General features: G+C 43.3%; 1 protein-coding gene across 11 annotated transcripts; it reads right to left on the reverse strand.

Annotated features, from left to right (window-relative positions):
• Nucleotides 1-285: 285 nt before the first annotated feature.
• Nucleotides 286-26,694, reverse strand: DPY30 (dpy-30 histone methyltransferase complex regulatory subunit). 11 transcript variants are annotated; one of them, XM_031655046.1, is made up of 7 exons: nt 26,559-26,694; nt 26,247-26,318; nt 26,105-26,152; nt 16,177-16,319; nt 9,994-10,125; nt 9,740-9,792; nt 286-758 (listed from the first exon to the last, which is right to left on the reverse strand). In XM_031655046.1, the coding sequence occupies exons 2-6, from the start codon at nt 26,280-26,282 to the stop codon at nt 9,789-9,791; spliced, it is 363 nt and encodes a 120-aa protein (XP_031510906.1). In that variant the 5' UTR covers nt 26,283-26,318; nt 26,559-26,694; the 3' UTR covers nt 286-758; nt 9,740-9,788. The 11 variants fall into 11 exon arrangements, with proteins under 11 accessions (XP_031510906.1, XP_031510908.1, XP_031510909.1 ...); XM_031655048.1 differs by having other exon boundaries at nt 26,247-26,347; nt 26,559-26,674; XM_031655049.1 differs by having other exon boundaries at nt 26,519-26,646.
• Between the last annotated feature and the right edge of the window lie 99 nt (nt 26,695-26,793).

Consider the following 26,793-nt stretch of genomic DNA (forward strand, 5'->3'; position numbering starts at 1 on the left):
CCTGTGGTCCTGCAACTGCTAGTTTTTGCTTCACAGGGTCACCCTTACCACCTAACGGTGGCTTTGACACTGTAACCATTTATCTTGTTTCATGTTATATTTATGTAGGTGCATGTCTTATCTCGCTAACTAAAGTGCTTGATATAACTAGCCTCAGTTACCCTCAACTGTAAAATGGGGACACTCAAGGAGTGTACCTAGGATTACAAGAGCTGCTGAATGTGAATAGCCTGACAGGGTAAGCATACGACAAATATTATTTTCACTCTTGTCATCTTATAAATCCCAGTATTACACATAAATGTCAGCAGCAAATAATTTTTTTACAATTGTGTAAGAATCACAGCAAAGGAGGCTATCTTGGACCTCTGAGGAAATGTTATTGTTACAGAGTACACCATTGCAAAAGTAGGAATAGAGGAAGAGAAAGTTGCATACATCCAATGAAAGTTTTGGGGCAAACACTATGTTTGTAACTGCATGGACATGGTACCTCCTGCCTATAATCCCAGCACTTTGGGGGTCTTAGGCAGTAGGATTGCTTGAGGCCAGGAGTTCGAGACCAGCCTGGAGAACATGGAAAACCCTGTTTCTATAAATTTTTATTTTTTAATTATCCGGGCATGGCGGCTTCGCCTGTGGTCCTAGCTACTTGGTAGGCGGAGGCAGGAGGATCACTTGAGCCTAGGACGTCAAGGCTACAGTGAGCCATGATCATGCCACTGCATTCCAACCTGGGCAACGTACGCAGCAAGACCCTGTCTCAAAAAAGAAAAAAAAAAATTGTATCTGAGTTTCATACTAAACAAGCCCCTGATAGATTCCAGAGTAGATGACTGGCTGTCTAATATTCAAGTTTACTTTTTGAAGCACTATTCTGTTTCCTCTCCTCCTTCCATCTTCTCCAACTTTAGGGCCCAAGGATTTTGTGCAGTATCCCTGTCCTAAAGCCTAGTCAATTACTGGAACACTTCTGACTTTCATACCTTTTTCTAATTAGGTTAAAATCTCCACTGTATATTTGTTTACTCAAATTTTACCCTCTCCACCAACTTGCACAAAACATCATACGCAACCAAAAAATGGACATACCATGTAGCCAAAACGTCTTTCTTTTCTTTTTTCTTTTTTTTTGAGACAGTCTTGCCCTGTCACCGAGGCTGGAGTGCAATGGCTCGATCTCGGCTCACTGCAACCTCCACTTGCTGAGTTCAAGCGATTCTCTTGCTTCAGCCTCCAGAGTAGCTGGGATTACAGGTGACCGCCACCATCCCCAGCTAATTTTTGTATTTTTAGTAGAGACGGAGTTTCACTATGTTGGCCAGGGTGGTCTTGAACTCCTGACCTCAGGTGATCCACCCGCCTCAGCCTCCCAAAGGGCTGGGATTACAGGCATGAGCCACTGCAGCCGGCCCAAAGCCACTACTTTTAGAAGTAACAGAAAAAAGAAGGCTGGAGCTCTGATTACATGATACTGTTCTGAGTACCAAAACTCAGTGATCATTGATGAAATGTAAACTTTTTGTTGTAAGTTTCAAGAAAAGGAAACTGCCCTAAGTGCTTATATGATGATGGTTCTTGTAGTTATTTATTGCTGATTTTGTTTCTATGGAAAAGAAGGGGCGGAGAGATTGGATACGATTAAACAAAGAAAGCTTAGTATTTCAGGACCTTCAAATTAGAAAGTCAGATTTGAGTCCTGGCCCTGTCACTCATCAGCTGTGTGACCACGGGCATCTAGTACTTTAACCTTTTCTAGCCTCAGTGTTATCTGTGAAATGCAAACAGGAGTAATATCTAACTCATAGGCTTGCTGTGAGAATGATTAAGGTACGTTAAAATGCTTCGTAAGCTGTTCTTTATAAATATTTGTTATTATTATTATCCTCTACTCCTAGCAACAATTCTAGGTCTCATTCCAAACTAGTCATCTAATTTAAAATTCAGCTTTCTCCCTATTAAAATGCTCTACTGAAATTTTCTTGCTGGTCAAACTGAATAAAGACCACAATGCAACTGAACTGAAAGGTTAGCAGATATTATGTTATCTCTAGGATGCTCTCAATATATGGCACAATTATTCCCCGTGTCCACTTTATTCTAGCTACCTTACTCAAGTACACTCTTGAAAGAAGTTGAAACTATTCATTTATTCACCTCCCCTAAATTAAGGAAAATTAATATAATGCAAATACTTTGTATTTTAGGAGAAGCTTATTTGACAATACTGTACAATTCTCATGTTACTATCAACAATTTCCATTATATCCACTAGTGATTTTCGTTTGACACTCCATAAGCATTATTCATAGTAGGAAGCAAGGAGGAAACCTTTATTAACAGCCAATCCTTATGAAGCTAAGACTTCAAGAAATAAGAAGGAAGGCCAGGCACGGTGGCTCCTGCCTATAATCCCAGCACTTTGGGATGCTGAGGCGGGCGAATCACAAGGTCAGGAGTTTGAGATCAGCCTGGCCAATACGGCAAAACCCCATCTCTACTAAAAATACAAAAATAGCCAGGCGTGGTGGCAGGTGCCTGTAATCCCAGCTACTCGGGAGGCTGAGGCAGGAGAATCGCTTGAACCTGGGAGGCAGAGGTTGTGGTGAGCTGAAATCCTGCTGTTGCACTCCAGCCTAGGTGACAAGAGCAAGACTCTGTCTCAAAAAAAAAAAAAAAGAAAGAAAACAGCATATCCAATATTTACTGCAGCACTCAGTAGTAGCAAACAACTAGAAACAACCACAATGTCCATCAACGTGAAACTTGTTAAACTAGGATATACATATGCACCCATTAAAAAGAATGAAGTGGCTGGGCACAGTGGCTCATGCCTGTAATCCTAGCACTTTGGAAGGTTGAGGCAGGAGGATCACTTGAGGTCAGGAGTTCAAGACCAGCCTGGACAACATAGCAAGACAAAAAAAAAAAAAAACTAAAAATAAATTTTAAAACGTAGCCAGGCACAGTGGCACATGCCTATGGCCTCAGCTACTTGGAAGGCTGAAGCGGGAAGATTGCTTAAGCCCAGGAGTTTGAGACTGCAATGAGCTATGATCACACCACTGCACTCCAGGCTGGGCAACAGAGTGAGACCCTATCTTTAAAAAAAAAAAGAAGAAGAAGAAGAAGAAGAATTAAATGGGACTATATACTAGTATGGAAAGAGTTTCAAAAAAGTGAAAAAAACCAAATTACAGAAGTATGCTTCCATTTGTATAGGAATGAATACTTGTAATTTCATATACTTGCATATGCACGGAATACTTCACGGTGATAACTTCTAGAAGTAACTGGATGGCTGAGGTGGAAGGATGGAGAAAGGATTTAACCTTTCCAATGTATGTCTTTGTGTATCTTTTGTATTTTGTGCCATATACATATACTACATACCAAAAAAAAAAAAAACACCTCTATTTTTACATCTTTAGGCTTGATTTTGAATCTACACGGCAATATTAAACTGACCATTTTTAGATTCTACTTATCCACAACTGACAGCTTTAGAAGCACCCTAACACTGAAAGCCCTGTAGATCAGAAAAATATTTTACAATAGTAACACAGCATTTTGAACAAATCAAGAGAAGAGTTTAACACAGAGAAGGTCTTTTGATTTCAACCAAAACTGGTGTTCTAACCTAGTATCAGTCAACTTTGTCTCTGTCTACCTTAGAAAACCAAACTTGATAAACAACATTTATTAAATACTGTATATCTGAACACTGGACTAAGTATATTAGATATTTAATAATTCCTGTCAGATAAAAATTTATTCATTTCTAATGTTTTGTAATACAATTTTTTATGTAGAGCTTTTTTCCATATTTATTTATTTATTTTTTTAGATAGAGTCTCGCTCTATTGCCCAGGCTGGAGTGCAGTGGCACGATCTCGGCTCACTGCAAGCTCCGCCTCCTGGGTTCACGCCATTCTCCTGCCTCAGCCTCCGGAGTAGCTGGGACTACAGGGCCCGCCACCACGCCCGACTAATTTTTTGTAAGTTTAGTAGAGACAGGGTTTCATTGTGTTAGCCAGATGGTCTCGATCTCCTGACCTCGATCCGCCTGCCTCGGCCTCCCAAAGTGCTGGGGTTACAGGCGTGACCCACTGTCCCCGGCCCTTTTTTCCATATTTATTAATATTTAGGATTGTCAGAAATGGAATAACAGAGTCAAAAGATATAAGGAGCCAGGCACAGTGGCTCACATCTATAATCCCAAAATTTGGGGAGGCCAAGGCAGGAGGATCACTTCAGTTCAAGACTTGAAGACCAGCCTGGGCAACACAGCAAGATCTCATCTCTACTAAAAATAAAACAAATTAGCCTGACATAGTGTCATGCCCCTGTAGTACCGCACCCTGTATTACGAGCTACTCAGGAGGCTGAGGCAGGAGGATTGCTTGAGCCCAGGAGGTCAAGGCTGCAATGACCTATGATTGTGCCACTGCAGTTCAGGCTGACAGAGCAAGACCCTGTCTCCAAAAAAAAAAAAAAAAAAAAAACACACACAAAGCTTTGTTAAAGACTGGCAAAGTTGTTTTTGTTTTATTTTATTTTGTTTTGAGACGGAGGTCTCGCTCTGTTCCCCAGGGAGTGCACTGGCACAATCTCAGCTCACTGCAGCCTCCACAGCCTCTCAGGATCCAGCAATTCTCCTGCCTCAGCCTCCCGGGTAGCTGGGATTATAGGCACGCACCACCATGCCTGGCTAATTTTTGTATTTTTAGTAGAGATGGGGTTTTACCATATTGGCCAGGCTGGTCTCGAACTCCTGACCTCTGGTGATCCGCCTGCCTTGGCCTCGCAAAGTGCTGGGATTACAAGTGTGAGCCACCATGCCCAGCCAAAGGCTGGCAAGGTTTTTTAAAAAACAATTATTCATTACCAACTACCCCTTTTATCACTGGTGACCTATTTTCCACTATTTTATTACTTTTCTTCTTTGCTAATTTATACCCAGAGATTGTATTTTAATAAGTGGATTTTCGGTTATAACCACTCACAGGTTCATCTTTTGTGCCTCATTTTTCCAGTCTGATATGTCATCAGGCCTCCAATTGTTAATGCCATTTTGGAATCCAGTCCAGGAAAATACCTGGCTACAGTTTTATATGCTCCTCCTAAAACAATTCTGTCACTTCTAACAGGAAGTTATCCATCTTAAAATCCCACTGTACCTTCTCCTAAATGACGTTCAAATAAAAGTTCAATATTCTTCCTTTAGGTGCATCAGAACTAGGTAGATGATCTCCTTCTATCCAACCCACTCTTCTCCCTTTTTTTTTTTTTTCAATTCAAGGTTTCTATTTCCTCCAGGAATCTATTCCTGATTCACTCTACTGATCCTCCCAACTAACCTACCCACCAACGTAATTCATGAACTCACTCTTAAGGGATACAGTAGGTTTTACTCAATTTTTGTATTTATTTACTAAACATCGTCTGCATTAAATGGTCAAAGGTTAGGAACTGTTTATATGCTTCCCAGTTACATATAATATACGACACCAAAGTATAATAGTAACTTTCTTTTTTGTTGTTGTTTTTTTGAGACGGAGTATCGCTCTGTCACCCAGGCTGGAGTGCAGTGGTGCGATCTCGGTTCACTGCAGCCTCAGCCTCCTGGGTTCAAGCAATTCTCCTGCCTCAGCCTCCCGAGTAGCTGGGATTACAGGTGTCAACCACCACGCCCAGCTAATTTTTGTATTTTGGGTAGAGGCAGGGTTTCACCATGTTGGCCAGGATGTCAAACTCCTGACATCAGGTGATCCACCCACCTCAGTTTCCCGAAGTGCTGCAATTACAGGCGTGAGCCACAGCACCAGGCCATATAGTAGTAACTTTCTAAACTGACTTCCATTTAACCAATTTATGAGAGTAAGTGGAGCTCTCCATTCCCTCAGTAAAATAACACTGAATAATGCCCATGAATAAACTGAACTCTTGAAGCTACTGTGCTACACTCTTTAAGAAACTCTCAGCTGGGTGTGGTAGCTCACGCCTGTAATCCCAACACTTTGAGAGGCCAAGGCAGGTGGATTACTGGAGGTTAGGAGTTCAAGACCAGCCTGGCCAACATGGTGAAACCCTGTCTCTACTAAAAATACAAAGTTAGCTGGGTGTGGTGGTGTGCACCTGTAATCCTAGCTTTTAGGGAGGCTGAGGCAGAAGAATTGCTTGAACCCAAGAGGCAGAGGTTGCAGTGAGCCGAGATTGTGCCATTGCACTCCAGCCTGGGCAAAAAGAGCGAAACTCTGTCTCAAACACACACACACACACACACACACACACACATATAGAGAGAGAGAGATGGGTTTGAATCCCTGCCAAAAACTTAATTCCTCTGTAACCTTAAGGAAATTATTCAAATGTTTCTTCATCTATAAATGAAGTGTTAAACTAGCCGGGCGTGGTGGTGTGTACCTGTAGTCCCACCTGCTCAGGAGGCTGACGCGAGAAGATGACTTGAGCCCAGGAGTAAGCTATGCTCTCACCACCGGGCTCCAACCTGGGTGACAGAGCAAGACCCCGTCTCAAAAACAAATAAATAGGCTGGGTGCAGTGGCTCTCACACCTATAATCCCAGCACTGTGGGAAGTTCTGGCAGGTAGATAGCTTGAGGTCAGGAGTTCGAGTTCAAGACTAGCCTGGTCAACACAATGAGAACTCGTCTCTGCAAAAGCTTAAAATAAAAAAAAAAAAATCAGCCAGGTTCAGCAGTATACCTATAGTCCCAGCTACTCAGAAGGCTAAGGCAAGAAGCTCACTTGAGCCTAGGACTTCAAGGTTGCAGTAAGCTATGGCCATGCCATTGCACTCCAACCTGGGTGACAGAGCAAGACCTCATCTCTAAATAAATAACGTATTAAAATTAAAATTAAACCTACCCCAAACTTTGAGGGGTGAGGAATATGTTTATGACCTTGATGGTAGTTATGGTTTCAGTGATCTATAGTTATCTCCAAAGTAATCAAGTTGTATATATTAAATATATACAGCTTTTCAATTATACCTGGATAAAGTGATTTTTAAAATAAACAAAAAATAGGGATAAATTTTTTAAACTTAAATCCACCTCACAGGTTCAAGGATTAAATGACAACTCATGTAAATATTTAGCATACTGCCTGGCACATAAGTACTCAAGTAAGTATTACGTAGACTGCCAGGAAAAGACATTCCTTGCCAGGCACAGTGGCTTGCACCTGTAATCCCACCATTTTGGGAGGCCAAGGCAGCAGAATCACATGAGGTCAGGAGTTTGAGACCATCTGGGCAACAGTGAGACCTCACTTCTTAAAAAAAAAAAAAAATTGGCCAGGCATGGTGGCTCATGCCTGTAATCCCAGCACGTTGGGAGGCCGAGGCAGACAGATTGCCTGAGCTCAGGAGTTTGCGACCGTCCTGGGCAACACGGTGAAACCCCGTCTGTAGGAAAATACAAAAAATTAGCCAGGTGTAGTGGCATGCGCCTGAAGTCCTAACTACTGGGGAGGCTGAGGCAGGAGAATTGTTTGAACCTGGGAGGCGGAGGTTGCAATGAGCTACTGCACTCCAGCCTGGGCAACAGAGTGAGACTCCATCTAAAAAAATTAATAAAAAGACATTTCTATTCTCAGCCCTTACCACTAGGCCAAGTATTGCATATTTACACTTCCAAAACTAGAATATCTTCTAATCGGTCCTTAACCAGAGGTATCAGAATGCCTTAAAGATTTTTGTCAGGCCGGACACAGTGGCTCACACCTATAATCCCAGCACTTTGGGAGGCTGAGGCGGGCGGATCACCTGAGGTCAAGAGTTCAAGACCAGCCTGGCCAACATGGTAAAACCCTGTCTCTACTAAAAATACAAAAAGTAGCCGGGCACGGTGGCACGTACCTGTAATCCCAGCTACTGGGGGGACTGAGACAGGAGAATCGCTTGAACCCAGGAGGCAGAGGTTGCAGTGAGCCGAGATTGTACCACTGCACTCCAACCTGGGCAACACAGCAAGACTCCATCTCAAAAAACAAAAACAAAAAAGGCTCTGTCCCATTGGGTCATGTTCACCAGGTGACAGCTTTAGAAGCCCCTTAACACATACATAATACTTATATTATGTACAAAATTTGTATTTTCATATTGATTTTTATGTTTATATTGTTTATACTTATATTTGGAAAGTTCCCCCAAGTAGCTCTGATGAGAATCGTTGGTAAACAACCACTGCTAAAGATATGATCTCTTAATAAGATTACCCAATTATGGGTGTGGTGGCTCACACCCATAATCCCAGAACTTTGGGAGGCTAAGGTGGGCAGATCACCTGAGGTCAGGAGTTCAAGACCAGCCTGGCCACCATAGTGAAACCCCATTTTTACTAAAAATACAAAAATTTGCTGGGGACAGTGGCGTGCACCTGTAATCTCAGCTACTCAGGAGACTGATACAGGAGAATCAAGCCTGCGAGCTGGAGGTTGCAGTGAGCCAAGATCACATTGCACTCAAGCCTGGGCGACAGAGCAAGACCTTGTCTCAAAAAAAAAAAAAATTACCCAATTACTACTCAGATGTTAAAAAATCACTAAAAAGACTTGGGTGGATTAACTTATGAGTTAGCCAAATAACCAAAATAAATTTGATAGAATACTTACAAAAACTACTATATAAGAAGATCCCAGTATGTCCAGGTTTTTCCTATTCAGATATATAGATCTGCAGATGTAAACCAAAAACATAGCACTTCCCACAAGTGTCAGTTCTACTAAAATAAGTATTTCCTGTGTTAAAGAAAACTATAAGGCATACCTAATCAGCATTATTTATTTATTTATTTATTTTTTTTAATTTTTTTTTTTTTTTGAGACAGATTCTCACTCTGTCGCCCAGATTGGAGTGCAGTGGCACGATCTTGGCTCACTGCAACCTCCGCCTCCCAGGTTCAAGCAAGTCTTCTGCCTCAGCCTCCCGATCAGCCTCCCGAGTAGCTGGAACTACAGAAGCGTGCCACCACGCCCAGCTAATTTTTGTAATTTTAGTAGAGACAGGGTTTCACCATATTGGCCAGGGTGGTCTCGAACTCCTGACCTTGTGATCCACCCGCCTCGGCCTCCCAAAGTGCTGGGATTACAGGCGTGAGCCACCGCGCCCAGCCAATCAGCATTAAATTTCTAACTTTGCAAAGGCCTTAACAGGTTTAGCTTGGAGACATACGACTTTAATAGGCTTCTTTCAATTTTGGCACTGACATTTTAAGCTAGATAATTCTTGGGGAGGGAGAAGATGGGCATGCAGGTTGTCCTATTCATTGTTAAGATGTTTTAGCAGCATCTATATGCACTAGATGCCAGTAGAACCCCACCTAGCTGGGCATGGTGGCTCATGCCTGTAATCCCAGCATTTTGGGAGGCCAAGGCAGGTGGATCACAAGGTCAGGAGTTCAAGAACCCCACCTGATTCTAGTCGTGACAACCAAAATGTGTCCAGACATCAACAAGTGTTCTCTGGGGAAATGGGGGTGGGGAGAGATCATCACTCCTCTTTGAGAACCACTGCTCTAGTGGATGTTTTTTCCTGGCTCTTTTATGGCAGTTTCTCTATTTTCTGAGCTAGTGAGCCATCTCCATTTCTTCACAGGGGACAATGAGAATAGACCCCAAAAAGAACTGGCTGCTGCTTTTTATTGCAAAGAGAAGCAATGAAATTCAGCAACACATTGGTAGAACCGGATTTGAATTCCCATTCAAAAACTTACCAGCAGTGTTGTCTTGAGCATGTCACTTAACCTCTCCAAGTCTGTTTCCTCATCTGCAAAATGGGAATAATAATATCTACTTTGCAGAGCTGCCATATCAGAGATCATTTAAGTAAAAATGTACTATGCCTGAAACTTAGTAGGAATGCAATAAATTATAGCTATTACTATAAATGTTGATAACATTAGAGGATATTGTATCCCCTTTGCAATGCTTTTATTAGTACTCCAACTTTATTGTACATTAGAATCACCTGTGATACTTGTTAAGCCATTGAAGACGCCCAGATCCCACCCTCAGAAAGGTCCAGAAACAATGCTGAGAAAAATTGGCTGAATTTTTTACATTATACTTGACTGCTGTATTTTCTCTCTGTTGTAAAACTCTGCAGCATTTGAAGACAGAAGAAAAAGAGAAATTCATAAAACAATCATGTAAAATATGTGTCATATAGAACAAAAACTACTTTAAAATAATGGTGTTTTGACAGTTTATTTTGAAGGTCATTTTAAAAACAAAGTTAAAGACAATCTGAGAAAAAATTGCACAGAATACACTCATTAAATAGGTATGGTTTATGGTGATTAAATCAAAATAAGGGAAATATGTTCTCTTCTGCAATTCCAGAAATAGGTTCTGTTGTCCGGAAGGTTCTTATACATCCAAAAAGGGGGGATAATCATGGCAATTAAAGCTGCCTCTTAATCATGTAAATCTACAGTAGCAACTAAATTTTTCTGTTCTTCCCATTAAGTCAGTTTCGATCTTCAAACTGTGCCTTGTTTTTTAAAAGATAAGATGCTAGAAATTCAATGGGATTTGGTGGTCTGTAAGGGAAAAGAAATCCAAAGTTTAGAAATATATTTCCTAGATGTGTTAATTTAAACATATTGTTCCATAATGAAAACTCATCTTTTTAAGTTTAATTTTCATTTCACAGTCAAAGGACATTTGTAGTAAATAAAATAAATGAGATAAGCAAGCAAATTAATTAGCCAACAAAATAGTTTAATGAGACTGAAATTTTTGTATGGCTTAAATCTAGTTATGAACTCAATTTTAAAACATGTTTTAAAAATGTATTGACAATGGGATGATCATTACCCCAAAGAGAATAATGACTTGAAGGGGTCACATGGATGGCTTCTGAGATGCTGGCAGTATTCAGTTTCTTGATCTGACTGCAAGCTACACAGGTATGTTTAGTTTGTGAAAATTCATCAAGCTGTATACCTATGATATGTGTAATATTCTGTGTAATATCCTTCAATAAAAGAACAAAAATAATATAGGACAGTGGATGTAGCATCACTAAGACATGTAGATGAACTCAAGTGACTAGTCAAAGAAGCAACACTAATACAGATAAGTAGGTTATGTTTCTTTTCTAAAAGCTACTTCTTTCTTTCTTCAAATACTTAAAATAAATAATTCTAATACTATTTAATACAACTACAGTGCACCTAAGAAGATAAACACATCTATAAAACTAAGAGGAGATATTTCATATTAACACTTCTTTTTTTTTTTTTTAGACGGAGTCTCGTTCTGTCACCCAGGCTGGGATGCAGTGGCCGGATCTCAGCTCACTGCAAGCTCTGCCTCCTGGGTTCACGCCATTCTCCTGTCTCAGCCTCCCAAGTAGCTGGGACTACAGGCACCTGCCACCTCGCCCGGCTAGTTTTTTGTATTTTTTAGTAGAGACGGGGTTTCACCGTGTTAGCCAGATGGTCTCGATCTCCTGACCTCGTGATCCGCCCGTCTCGGCCTCCCAAAGTGCTGGGATTACAGGCTTGAGCCACCGCACCCGGCCCATATTAACACTTCTATGTAAATTATTCTTGCTGAGAATACAAGTCCAAAGATGAAAAACTGGGGAGACATCTATTTTCAACTCTACTATGAAAAGGCATATTGAAAATGTGTTTACAAGGCCGGGCACGGTGGCTCAAGCCTGTAATCCCAGCACTTTGGGAGGCCGAGACGGGCGGATCACAAGGTCAGGAGATCGAGAGCATCCTGGCTAACATGGTGAAACCCCGTCTCTACTAAAAATACAAAAAAAAAAAAATTAGCCAGGCGAGGTGGCAGGCGGGCGTCTGTAGTCCCAGCTACTCGGGAGGCTGAGGCAGGAGAATGGCGTGAACCCGGGAGGCAGAGCTTGCAGTGAGCTGAGATCCGGCCACTACACTCCAGCCTGGGCCACAAAGCGAGACTAAAAAAAAAAAAAAAAAAAAGAAGAAGAAAATGTGTTTACAATAATCTTAAAACATTCCCAGAGCACTTTAAACAGCCCTAAGAGCTATCTACAAATAGACAAGATTTTTCACGTAGTATTTAGGGTTCACATGATGAATTATTTTACCAGAACTCTTTACTTAAAAAATGTATTTGGGGCCAGGCGCAGTGGCTCATGCCTGTAATCCCAGCACTTTGGGAAGCCGAGGCAGGTGTATCACGAGGTCAGGAGTTTGAGACAATCCTGACCAACATGGTGAAACTCCGTCTCTACTAAAAATACAAAAATTAGCCAGTCGTGGTGGTGCGCACCTGTAATCCCAGCTACTCAGGAGGTTGAGGCAGGAGAATCACTTGAACCCGGGAGGTGGAGGTTGCAGTGAGCCGAGATGGCACCACTGTGCTCCAGCCTAGGCAACAGAGCAAGACTCTGTCTCAAAAAAAAAAAAAACACACAATGTATTTGGCCGGGTACAGCAGTGGCTCACACCTGTAATCCTGGCACTTTAGGCGGTGAAGGCGGGCAGATCACAAGGTCAGGAGTTCGAGACCAGCCTGGCCACCATGGTGAAACCCTGTCTCCATGAAAAATACAAAAAATTAGCCGGGCATTGTGGTGCATGCCTGTAGTCCCAGCTACTAGGGAGGATGAGGCATGAGAATCACTTGAACCCCAAAGACAGAGGTTGCAGTGAGCCAAGATCAAGCCACTGCACTCCAGCCTGCCGCAACAGAACAAGACTCCATCTTGAAACAAAAACATACTTGGGCTGGGCATGGTGGCTCACGCTCATAATCCTCACACTTTGGAAGGCCAAGGCGGGCAGACAGCTTGAGCCCAAGAGTTCAGAATCAACCTGGGCAACATGACGAAACCCTGTCTCTACAGAAAATACAAAAAATCAGCCAGGCACGGTGGCACACACCTGTAGTCACAGCTACTCAGGAGCATTAGGTGGAAAGATCGCTTGAGCTTGGGAGTTTGAGGCTGCAGTAAGGCATGATTGTCCCCACTGTATTCCAGCTGGGGCAACAGAACAAGACTCCATGTCAAAAAAAAAAAATTTTTTTTTTTACAAAAAATATATTTACTGGCCAGGTGCAGTAGCTCACGCCTGTAATCCCAGGATTTTGGGAGTCCAAGGAGGAACACTTCCAAGCCTGGGCAAGATAGTAAGACCCCAACTCTTCAAAAAAGCTTAAAAATTAGCCTGGCATAGTGGCACACGCCTGTAGTCCCACCTACTCAGGAGGCAGAGGTGAGAGGATTGCTTAAGCCCAGAAGGCTGAGGCTGCAGTGAGTGGTGATCTCGCCACTGCACTTCAGCCTGGATGACAGAGCGAGACCCTGTCTCAAAAAAATTAACAATAAAAGAAAAAATTTTAATGTATTTAGGAGCTTGAACTTAAAAATTTCTTCAAATGTTTTTCTAGCATTTAAAGTAATATTTGGAGGCCAGGCGTAATGGTTCATGCCTGTAATCCCAACACTTCGGGAGGCCGAGGCAGGTGGATCACCTGAAGTCAGGAGTTCCAGACCAGCCTGATCAACATGGTAAAACCACATCTCTACTAAAAATACAAAAATTAGCCAGGCGTGATGGCAGGCGCCGGTAGTTCTAGCTACTCTGGAGGCTGAGGCAGAAGAATTGCTTGAACCCAGGAGGCAGAGGTTGCAATGAGCCAACATTGTGCCACTGCACTCCAGCCTGGGCAACCTAGCAAGACTCTGTCTCAAAAAATAAATAAATACAGTAATATTTTAAATTTCTAATATATTAGTCTTCCCTAGAGGAAAAACAAAAAAATAGAAAAGATACCATTTTTTTTTTCCTTTTTTGCCTTTTTTTTTTTTTTTTTAAGACTAGTCAAGTGCAGTAGCGAGAAGGCAGGGAAGGAGTAGAATAGGGGAATAAGGGCCAGGCGCGGTGGCTCACGCCTATAATCCCAGCAGTTTGGGAGGCCAATGAGGGCAGATCACCTGGGGTCAGGAGTTAGAGACCAGCCTGGCCAACATGGTGAAACCCCGTCTCTACTGAAAATACAAAAATTAGTCACGTGTGGTGGCACACACCTGTAGTCCCAGCTATTCGGGAGGCAGGAAAATCATTTGAACTGGGAATCAGAGACTGCAGTGACCTGAGATTGTGCCACTGCATTCGAGCCTGGGCAACAAAGACTCTGTCTCAAAAAAAACAAAAAACAAAAAAAAACCAGGCTAGGCGCAGTGGATCACCTGAGGTCAGGAGTTCGAGACCAGCCTGGCCAACATGGTGAAACCCCATCTCTACTAAAAATACAAAAATTAGCTGGGTGTGCTGACAGGCACCTGTAATCCCAGCTACTCAGGAGGCTGAGGCAAGAGAAATGCTTGAACCCAGGAGGTGGAGGTTGCAGTGACCCGAGATCATGCCACTGCATTCCAGCCCTGGGTGACAAGTACAAAACTCTGTCTCAAAAAAAAAAAAAAAAAAAAAAAGTAGCAGAATAAGGAGCTTGATCTGTAAGACTATCAACAATCGAGTTAACTCACTACCTTCAGACCAGCCAAGACACCCATATTTTAATTGTTGATAGTAGAGCCAAGATATAGCTCACAGTCATAAATAAATAGTAATTTACAAATATAGCCATCAAAAACAAATATTTACTGCTCATTCATATAATTTTTATATAAACAAATTATTCTAAGTTAATAACTCATTTTTACTATAAGAAAAGATATATTTCCTTTTTTTTTTTTTTTCTGAGGCAGGGTCTCACTCTGTCACCCAGGCTGGAGTGCAGTGGTACGATCACAGCTCACTGCAGCCTCAAACTTCTGGGCCCAAGCCCAAGCGATCCTCCCACCTCGGCCTCCCAAGCAGTGCGGGTTAAGGCATACACCACCACACCTGGCTGAGATGAGACATAGTTCCATCAAGTTCTTTATCAAGTTATGTCAGTTTGCTATTATAATGTTTATTATTATTCTTTGAATAAAACAGAATATGCACTTAATAAATGTTGACTAATCTAACTTGCAAAACCAATTTTCTTATTAGATTTGCTTACACAAAAAAGAATTTAGATGAGAAATACTGGGGAAAATATGTTAAAGAAAGAGAAATAATTGTACTCTTACTACTAAGAAAATTTAAGGCCAGGCTCAGTGGCTCACTCCTGTAATCCCAGCACTTTGGGAGGCCGAGATGGGCACATCACAAGGTCAAAAGATCGAGATCATTCTGGCCAACACAGTGAAACTCTATCACTGCTAAAAATATAAAACCTAACCAGGCGTGGTACTGGGTGCCTGAGCTGCTCAGGAAGCTAAGGCAGAATCGCTTGAACCCATGAGGTGGAGGTTGCAGTGAGCCAAGATCGCGCCACTGCACTCCAGCCTGGCGACAGAGCGAGACTCCAAACCCTGTCTCTACTAAAAATACAATAACCAGCCAGGCATGGTGGCAGGTGCCTGTAATCCCAGCTACTCAGGAGACTGAGGTAGGAGAATCGCTTGAATCCCGCGAGGTGGAAGTTGCAGTGAGCCAGGGTTGCACCACTGCACTCCAGCCAGGGACAGAGAGCAAGATTCTATCTCAAAAAATAATAATAATAGGCCAGGCGCAGTGGCTCATGCCTGTAATGCCAGCACTTTGGGAGGCTGAGGCGGGCAGATCACTTGAGGTCAGGAGTTCAAGACCAGCCTGGCCAACATGGTGAAACTCCATCTTTACGAAAAATAAAAAAATTAGCCAGGCATAGTGGCACACACCTGTAATCCCAGCTACCCAGGAGGCTGAGACACAAGAATCACTTGAAACCAGGAGGCACAGGTGAACAGAGATCACACCACTGTACTCCAGCCTGGGCAACAGAGTAAGACTCTGTCTCAAAATAACAATAATAACAAAAAATTATAATCATGAAGACTATGGAGAGACATAGAAAAATGTTATGTCACAATAAGTAAAAAGAAGATTCAAAATTACATGTATATCATTATCACAAATCTTTACAAATATGCATATGATCTAAGACTGGTGGGAAAAAATTTAAATGTCTGAATTATGAGATTATGGCTGAGTACTTTCTTAAAAACTTTAACATCCATAAATCACACAAAAAAGTTGCTATACATAACTAATGATATTTCATATAGGGGAATCTATTTTGCTTTCTTTACTAACTCCATTTGTGGACACAATTATCTTACCTTTCCTTTGCAAGCACAGCAAGTCCCTGTAATAAGATAGGCACAACTGTCTGATCCAGGTAGGCACGAGTTGGCAAAGACTGGAGATCTACCTTCTGCTTTGATGACTTTTCTGCATTAATCTTCTCATTTTCTACTATCCTCTAGTGAATTCAAAAAAAAGTACATGAACATTTCAAATAAATGTTATTTTGAGTGCTAAACAAAACTAATGGAAATATGACACTAATAGAAAAGGCAAATCAATGACTAGAAAGATGGTACTAGACCACAAACTTCTCTGCCCAAAATAAATTCAGACCCATCTTTCAATCTCACTCAAGCTCTTTCTCTCCAAAAGTACCACATTATCTCATTCTTCTAATGTCATGTCTCAAGATCCTACTCTTTCTCCCTTTCCTTCTGACTTTGTAGGAGTAAACACAAATCCTTTTTTCTCTTTTTCATGTAAGTATCTTCTTAGAGTGTGTTCCCAAAAAAAACTGGACGTGACACCAAACAGCACCAAATCACAGTAAGAAAGCTGGTCACAGGCCGGGCGCGGTGGCTCAAGCCTGTAATCCCAGCACTTTGGGAGGCCGAGACGGGAGGATCATGAGGTCAGGAGATCGAGACCATCCTGGCTAACACGGTGAAACCCCGTCTCTACTAAAAAAAATACAAAAAACTAGCCGGGCGAAGTGGCGGGTGCCTGTAGTCCCAGCTACTCGGGAGGCTGAGGCAGGAGAATGGCATGAACCCGAGAGGAGGAGCTTGCAGTGAGCTGAGATCCGGCCACTGCACTCCAGCCTGGGTGACAGAGCAAGACTCCGTCTCAAAAAAAAAAAAAAAAAAAAAAAGAAAGCTGGTCACAGCAGAGACAGCAAGCTTCAGGGTCCAAGGCTTATACACTCAAGAGAATAGAGCTAAAATTTATTACCATTGTCTTGTATTCACTGTTGTCATTTTTATGGTTACCCTCTATTTATCACGATGAGAATGCTTTTCCCTTTATGTTTATTTTTTAAATACATCCAGCCCAGGCAACTGCAAAATCCAGTCTTTACCAAAAATACAAAAATCAGGCCGGGCACGGGGGATCACGCCTGTAATCCCAGCACTTTGGGAGGCCAAGGTGGGCAGATCACGAGATCAGGAGATCGAGATCATCCTGGCTAACACGGTGAAACCCCGTCTCTACTAAAAATACAAAAAATTAGCCGGGCATAGTGGCAGGCGCCTGTAGCCCCAGCTACTCAGGAGGCTGAGGCGGGAGAATGGCGTGAACCCGGGAGGCGGAGCTTGCAGTGAGCCGAGATCGCGCCATTTCACTCCAGCCTGGGTGACAGAGCGAGACTCCGTCTCAAAAAAAAACAAAAATTGAGCCAGGCGTGGTAGTGCGTGTCTGTAGCCCCAGCTACTCAGGAGCCTGGGGTGGGAGGATCACTTGAGCTCTAGAGGTGGAGGTTGCAGTGAGATGAGATCATGCCACTGCACTCCAGCCTGATCGACAAAGCAAGGCCCTGTCTCTACATAAACAAATAAATAAATCCATGATTTTAAAAAATGAACAGGTTTAAGAAAATACATTATGTAAATAACAACCCCAAAATGAAGAAAATTATTAACAAAAAAATCATTCGTGTCACATTTAAATGAAGTTTTCCCCATTCAGACAGGTAACACTAAAAACCAATTATTAATTATAATTAAAAATAAATGAAGTTTAAAAAATAATATTTTCTTCTTCACAACCCTCAAATTTTGGAGCTATCAAATAAATTCGGGCTAACATTCAGAGCATTAAAAAGTAACTTATTGCCTCCATCACACTCACATTTTTAAAACTAATGTATTAAAGTATTTTGCAGCCTGCGCGGTGGCTGACACCTGTAATCCCAGCACTTTCGAAGGCCAAGGCAGGCCGACCACGACTCAGGAGTTCAAGACAGCCTGACCAATATGGCGAAACCCCGTCTCTACTAATAATACAAAAATTAGCCGGGCGTGGTAGTGGGCACCTGTACTCCCAGTTACTCGGGAGGCTGAGGCAGAAGAATCGCTTGAACCCGGGAGGTGAAGTTTGCAATGAGCCGAGATCACACCACTGCACTCCAGCATGGGCGACAGAGAAAGACTCCGTCTCAAAAAAATAAAATAAAAAAGAACTAGACAGGCATGGTGGTGCACACCTGTAATCCCAGCTACTTAGGAAGCTGAAGCAAGAAAATCACTTGTACCCGGGAGGCAGAGGTTGCAGTGAGTTGAGGTCATGCCACTGCACTGCAGCCTGGGTAACACAGCAAGATTCCGTCTCAAAAAGGGGAAAAAAAAGGCCGGGCACAGTGGCTCATGCCTGTAATCCCAGCACCTGGGGAGGCCCAAGCAGGTGGATCACGCGGTCAGGAGTTCAACACCAGCATGACCAACATGGTGAAACCCCGTCTCTACTAAAAATACAAAAATTAGCCAGGTGTAGTAGTGCGTGCCTGTAATACCAGCTACTCAGGAGGCTGAGGCAGGAGAATCACTTGAACCCGGGAGGCGGAGCTTACAGTGAGCTGAGATCGGGCCATTGCACTCCAGCCTGGGCGACAGAGTGGGACTCCGTCTCCAAAAAAAAAGTTGCTTTTTAAAAAAAATTTTAGATATTTAAAATGGGGGCTGGATGTGGTAGCTCACAGCTGTATTACCAGCACTTTGGGAGGCCGAAGCAGGGGGATCGGCTGAGTCCAGGAGCCCAAGACCAGCCTGACCAACATGGTAAAACCCCATCTCTACTAAAATTACAAAATTAGCCAGGCGTGGTGGTGCACACCTGTAATTCCAGCTACTTGAAAGGCTGAGGCAAGAGAATCGCTTGATCCTGGGAGGTGGAGGTTGCAGTGAGCCCAGACTGCACCACTGCACTCCAGCCTGGGTGACAGAGCAAGACTCCATCTCAAAACAATAAAAAAAATAAAAATGAAAGAGACAAAAAATAAAATAAAATAAATAAGAAATGGCTGTAAAAGGACAAAACAGTATTCCTAAGAGCACTTTCATTTAAATGAACTTTTGCTTCAATCATACTCAAACTAGATATAAAAGAGTCGACAAAGAAAACTTTTTCTACTTTTAATTTTATTTTGGTAAAAGTGAGAACAAACCTTTAATCACATTATCTGTAACATATATAGCATGGTTTCCAAAGACACTTCCCATAACTATGTCAGAAAACTTCTGCTTATGATTTTTCATTCTAATTTTGGAATTAAAAGATAATTTTCTATTAAATACAAAGTTTTTTAATCTATAAAATACTATTTATTTGTCCATGGACTGAAAATTTTATTTTTCATTAGTAAATTTCAACAGATAATTAGCACACCATCACTTCAGAAATTCTAACTAAGCCTTTGTAAAAGTCACCTTTCCATTGCAGAAAAGACTATACAACTTCATTATTTCTGAAAACTGACAGTATCATCTTAAATGAATTTTCATCCCCTAAATCAAAATCCACTATGTTCAAAACTTCACGTTGATCACAACAAAGACAATGCGGCAAACTTCAAAATCTCACAGTGTATTTCCTAAAAACAGTCCTAACTTCCAGTCACAGTATACATATACAATAAAAACTACTCAAGACCAGGCGCAGTGGCTCACATCTGTAATCCCAGTACTTTGGGACGCCAAGGCAGGAGTTTGAGCGCAGGAGCTTGAGCGCAGGAGTTTGAAACCAGCTTGAGCAACATAGTGAGACCCTGTTACTATTTTTTAGAAAATAATTTTAGGCCGGACACAGCGGTTCACGCCTGTAATCCCAGCACTTTAGGAGGCCGAAGCAGGTGGATCACAAGGTCAGGAGTTCGAGATCAGCCTGACCAACATGGTGTAACCCCGCCTCTATTAAAAATACAAAAATTAACCAGGCGTGGTGGCATGTACCTGTAATCCCAGGACTCAGGAGGCTGAGGCAGGAGAATCGCCTGTCCAGCCTGGGTGACAGAGCAAGGCTCCATCTCAAAAAAAGAAAAAAATATTTTAACTTGTGAGTTACATGACATTATAATGCCTACAATAAGAAAGCCAATAAGAAAGAGCAGTGCGGCTGGCTGTGGTGACTCACGCCTGTAATCCCAATACTTTGGGAGGCCAAGGCAGGCAGATCACCTGAGGTCAGGAGTTCAAGAACAACCTGGTCAACATGGAGAAAACGCAACTCTATTAAAAATACAAAACAAGCCGGGTGTGGTGGCACATGCCTGTAATCCCAGCTACTTGGGAGGCCAAGGCAGCAGAATCACTTGAACGTGAGAGGCGGAGGTCATGGTGAGCCAAGACCGCGCCATTACACTCCAGCCCAGGCAACAAGAGCAAAACTCCGTCTCAAAACAAAAAAAAAAAAAAGAGCAATGCCTGAGCAACTCCTATAACTCCTGTAATAAATTTCTTAACCAAATCCTCCCATTTATTTCATTTGAACATTTACGAATTATCTACTATGTGCCAATTGTGATGCTCAATTTCACTTAAGTCAAAATCTTGAACTAATCTAAAAATAGATATATCCAAACTACCACAAACAAACAATGAGCTGGTAAGACAGTGTAGAACAGTGATCACAAAAAGGGAAGAAATGAGGTGAGTACTAACTATGACTGTCCCAGCTTCCTGCTTTCTGCCTGGAGAACTTACAGGATGCAGTATAGGGAGAGAGAATGTGAACAGAGCCTAGTAGTCTCCCTGAGTTGAGAAGACAGAGTTGAAAATTCTGGGAGACCAAAACAACTAAAATTTGCAAGGCAGAGCACTGAAGAGAAGAAAGGTGCGTGGAGACAAGAACTGCACAGAAAAAGACTAAAGATATTGCCTTCCAGTCTTCAGGTGAATACTTATCATTAGATGGTTATAAGTCAACTACCCAAGGCCAGGGAAATAACCATCTTGTGTTAGTCCATTTGCATTGCTATAAAGAAATACCTGAGGGTGGGTAATTTATAAAGAAGAGAGGTTTATTTGGCCACAGTTCTGCAAGCTACACAAGCATGGCACCAGCATCTGCTTCTGGTGAGGGCTTCGGGGAGCAATGAATCGTGACAGAGACGGAAGGGGAACTGGTGTGTCACATAACGAGAGGGAGCAAGAGAGAAAGGAGTAGGTGCCAGGCTCTTTAACAATCAGATCTCATGGTAACTAATAGAGTAAGAACTGACTCATTACCAAAAGATGGCACCATGCCAGTCATGAGGGATCTGCCCCCATGACCCAAACACCTCCCACTAGGCCCCACTTCCAACACTGGGGGTCACATTTCAACATGAGACTTGGAAGGGACAAATATCTAAACTATATTACACCAGGAGGAACAATCCTTGCAGCTCACACAGGTTGGAAACAGTTTGTGTTCCAGTGACACAGGGGGAGAAAATCTCATAATACGCCAGCTGTGGTGGCTCACACATGTAATCCCAGCACTTTGGGAGGCCAAGGCAGGTGGATCACCTTAGGTCAGGAGTTTGAGACCATCCTGGCCAATGCCGTAAAACCCCGTCTCTACTGAAAATACAAAAATTAGGCAGGCATGGTGGCACATGCCGGTAATTCCAGCTACTCGGGAGGCTGAGGCAGAAGAATCACTTGAACCCAGGAGGTGGAGGTTGCACTGACCCAAGATTGCGCCACTTCCAGCCTAGGCGACAAGAGCAAAACTCCATCTCAAAAAATAAAAATAAAAAAAGGTGAAACACTTGCACCCGGGGGGGCAGAGGTTGCAGAGAGCCGAGAGCGCGCCACTACACTCCAGCCTGAGCGACAGAGTGAGACTCCATCTCAAAAAAAAAAAAAAAAATTATAATGTATTCCCGCCGGACGTGGCGGCACACACCTCTAGTCCCAACTACTCAGGAGGCTGAGGTGGGAGGATCACTTAAGACCAGGAGTTTGAGACTACAGTGAGATATGATCATGCCACTGTATCCCAGCCTGGGTGAAAGAGCAAGACTCGGTCTTAATGTAACAAACCTACACGTTGTGCACATGTACCCTAGAACTTAAAGTATAATAATTAAAAAAAAAAAAAAAAAAAAAAAAAGACTCGGTCTTAAAAACAAACAAATAAATAAATAAATACATTTGGCCGGGAACAGTGGCTCACACCTGTAATCCCAGCACTTTGGGAGGCTCAGGCAGGTGGATCACGAGGTCAGGAGATCAAGACCATCCTGGCCAACATAGTGAAACCTCACCTCTACTAAAATACAAAAAATTAGCCAGGCGTGGTAGCTCCCAGCTACTTGGGAAGCTGAGGCAGGGGAATCGCTTGAACCCGGGAGGCGGAGATTGTAGTGAGCCGAGATTGCGCCACTGCACACCAGCCTGGCGACAGAGCAAGACTTTGTCTCATTAAAAGAAAAAAAAAAAAAAAAACATGTATAATATATTCTATATGTTCACAACAGAAAAAAGCATAAGTAGGCCAGGTGCAGTGGCTCACACCTGTAATCCCAGCACTTTGGGAGGCTGAGGCGGGCAGATCACTTAAGGTCAGCAGTTTGAGACCAGCCTGACCAACACAGTGAAACCCCGCCTCAACTAAAAATACAAAAATTAGCTGGGAATGGTAGTGGGTGCCTGTAATCCCAGCTACTTAGGAGGCTGAGACATGAGAATCACTTCAACCCGGGAGGCAGAGGTTACACTAAGTCGAGATCGCGCCATTGCACTCCAACCTGGAGATAGAGCAAGACTCAGCCTCGAGAAAAAAAAAAGAAAAAGAAAAAAAGTTAGGTAAACTGGTCTTTTTTTTTTCTTTTTTTTTTTTTTTGAGACAGCGTCTCACTCTGTCACCCACCCTGCAGTGCATTGGCATGATCTTGGTTCACTCCAGCCTTGGCCTCCCAGGCTCAAGCAATCCTCCCACCTCAATCTCCTGAGTAGCTGGGACTATAGGCACGCGCTTTTCTTTTTTTTTTTTTTTAGATGGGGTCTCACTATGTTGCCCAGGCTGGTCTTAAACTCCCAGATTCTAGGAATCCTCCCACCGTGGCCTCCCAAAGGGCTGGGATTACAGGCATAAGTCACGTCCCATGGCAAAATTTTTTTTTTAAATAATGGCTGAAATTCTTCCAAATTTGATGAAAATTCTAAACCACAGATCCAAGAAGCTCAATGAATCCTAAGCAGAAGCATTAAAAGAAAAACACTGGCCGAGCATGGCGGCTCACACCTATAATCCCAGCACTTTGGGAGGCCGAGGTTGGCGCATCACGAGGTCAGGAGATCTAGATCATCCTGGCTAACACAGTGAAACCTCCTCTACTAAAAATACAAAAAAAATTAGCTGGGCGTGCCTGTAGTCCCACCTACTTGGGAGGCTGAGGCAGGAGAATGGTGTGAACCCAGGAGGCAGAGCTTGCAGTGAGCCGAGACCACACCACTGCACTCCAGCCTGGGCGACAGAGCGAGACTCCATCACAAAAAAAAAAGAAAAGAAAAGAAAAGAAAAAAACTACACCAAGACACACCACAACCAAATAACTTTAAAACACTGATATAAAGAAAATCTCAAAAGTAGCAAGAAGACATTATTGAGGAGCAAAGATAGGAACGATAGCAAGCTTCTTTTCAGAAACAATGTCTGCCAGAAGATCGTGAAGCAATCTACAACTAGCAAAAATATCTTCTAAAAACAAGGGCAAAATAATGACTTTTTCAGACATTCAGAAGCTGAAAGAATTTCTTATCAGCAGAAGTGAACTACAAGAAATGTTCAAGGAAGCCCTTTGGGCAGGAAGAAAATGATACCTTTTGGAAAGATGGAAATCTAGACCTACACAAAAGAATGAAGATCTCCAGAAACGGTCAATATGTGGATAAATGTAAAATTCTCCTTTTTTTGTACTGTTTAAATATCTTTAAAGTGACTTTTTTTTTTGTTTTTGAGACAAGGTTTTGCTCTCTCACTCAGGATGGTGTGCACTGGTGCAATTAGGGCTCACTGCAGCTTCGGCCTCCTGGGCTCAAGTGATCCTCCTGCTTCAGTCTCCCAAGTAGCTGGGACTGTAGGCACCTACCGTCACACTCAGCTAATTTTTCTTTCTTTTTTTTTTTTGTAGAGACAGGGTTTGTAGGCTGGTTTCAAACTCCTGAGCTGAAGCGGTTTACCAGCCACCATGCCCAGCCAACTTTTTTATTTTTGAGATGGAGTCTCACTCTGTCGCCCAGGCTGGAGTACAGTGGCACGATCTCGGCTCACTGCAACTCTGCCTCCGGGGTTCAAACAATTCTCCTGCCTCAGCCTCCTGAGTAGCTGGGATTACAGGGGCTCGCCACCACGCCTGGCTAATTTTTGTATTTTTAGTAGAGATGGGCTTTCACCATGTTGGCCAGGCTTGAAATCCTCATCTCAAGTGATCCACCCACCTCAGACTCCCAAAGTGCTGGGATTACAGGTGTGAGCCACCATACCTGGACTGTATGCTTCATTAAAAAACAAGATGTGTGATTCAGTTTGGATAAATGAGAATAAAAGCATTTCTAACCACAGTAATAATAGTAATAGCTGTTAATATTTTTTCTAGCCTTGGCCAGGCACGATGGCTCACACCTATAATTCCCAGCACTTTGGGAGGCCAAGGTGGGCAGATCACGAGGTCAAGAGATAGAGACCATCTGGCTAACACAGTGAAACCCCGTCTCTACTAAAAAAAAAATACAAAAAATTAGCCGGGCATGGTGGTGGGTACCTGTAGTCCCAGCTACTTGGGAGGCTGAGGCAGGAGAAGGGCGTGAACCCGGGAGGCGGGGCTTGCAGTGAGCCGAGATCTCGCCACTGCACTCCAGCCTGGGCAACAGAGTGAGACTCCGTTTCAAACAAAACAAAACAAAACAAAACAAAAACAAAACAAAAAATTTCTAATCTTTTACTATGTGCCACACACACTCTTAAGCAATTTGCCTGTATCTTCAGCCCCATAAGGCTCAGAGAAGTTCAGTAACTTGTTCAAGGTCACCAGAAAGTACGTTGGGAACCGTATTTTCAACCTAGGCAGGTTGACATTTTTGCAGTAGAATTAAGTTGTATTACTAATTTTTTTTTTTTTTTTAAGACAAAATCTCGCTCTGTCGCCCAGGATGGAGTACAGTGGCATGATCTCGGGTTCAAGCGATTCGTGATTCTCCTGCCTCAGCCTTCCGAGTAGCTGGGATTAGTAGAGACGAGGTTTCACCATGTTGGCCAGGCTGGTCTGGAACTCCTGACCTCAGGTAATCAGCTCGCACTGGCCCTCAAAGTGCTGGGATTACAGGGGTAAACCACTGCGTCCGGCCTTATTTTGGGGGGGGGCGGGGAGAAGGGAAGAGGGACAGGGTCACGTGCTGACACCCAGGCTGGAGTGCAGTGGTGCGATCATAGCTCACTGCAGCCTCGACCTCCCCAGCTCCAGCAATCCTCTCACTTCAGCCCAGGAGTTACTGAACTCTAAAAAGAAATAAATACTTATTAAATGAATTTTTGTATTAGAGACGGGGTTTCACCACGCTGGTCAGGCTGGTTTGGAACTCCTGACCTCAGGTGATCCACCAGCCTCGGCCTCCCAAAGTGCTGGGATTACAGGCGTGGGCCACCGTGCCCAACGAAGGGTTTCTTAATTTTAATATGCGATTTTTACGTAGCAACATCCCAAAAGATCGATTAAAAGCCACCAAGCAAAATGATTTAGACAGTATCCCTCAAGAATGTGTTTCGTAATAAAAATTCAATCCTTTGGCTCAAACCTAATTTGTATGTCTGCACACCAAGAAGCATTAGTACTAATAAAACAAGCTACCCATAACTTGATACCATTCAGTTCACGATAACAAAGTTTTCCCTTGTGCATAGTAACCTAGTAAAAGCAGATTCCAAGTTTTCTCCAGCTCGCAAGAGACAACACAGATGAGGCATAGGAACTGGGCGAGTTACCTCAACGTTGTCTGTGAGACCATACTCAGAGTGAGGATTTTCTGCAACCTAGAAAACAAAACACCGGTCACAGAGATAAAAGTCCCCCCTTTCTCGCTGCCTCTCTGAACACTGCCACCCTGAATTCAGGGCCTCCTGATACCTGCGTTTGTCCCTCCAGCATCTGCTCCGGCTCCATGGCGGACCCTGCAAGTCACAGTCCCCGGATACCAGTCTTGGAAAACAAGAAGAGCCGCGAGTTACCTGGGAGATTTCAACACGGAGACGCCAGGATGGAGTGCAGCCCAGCCCCCGACCCCGCCCCTCACCCCCACCTGGGCGCGGGAGCACCCCGAGCAGTAGAGCGGCAGAGTGGGACAGTCCACAACTGGGCGCCTACGTGGGGTCTGGAAACTCTACGACAGTTCCAAGTACCTAGAATGAGTGAGAAACTGGGGGAAAGGAAGCTGATTACCCGCGCCCAAGCCGTTCGTTCTTAGGAGCCCTGCACCGCGCCACCAACTCCCAGCACCAACAGCTCAGGCCGTAAGTGACGGCTGTCGCACGATTGCCGCGCCTGCGCAGAACCTCCCGGCGGACAAGAGGCTGGGGGGCGGGCAGACGCGTGCTGAGTCCCTGAGGCTCTCTGCAGTCCGCGTGAGTCCTGGCCAAGGTCTGGCCTCGGAAGCTACGAGCTACAATCTTTCTTC

Source organism: Papio anubis, chromosome 14, assembly GCF_008728515.1.
Source record: "Papio anubis isolate 15944 chromosome 14, Panubis1.0, whole genome shotgun sequence".
Taxonomy (NCBI): Eukaryota; Metazoa; Chordata; class Mammalia; order Primates; family Cercopithecidae; genus Papio; species Papio anubis.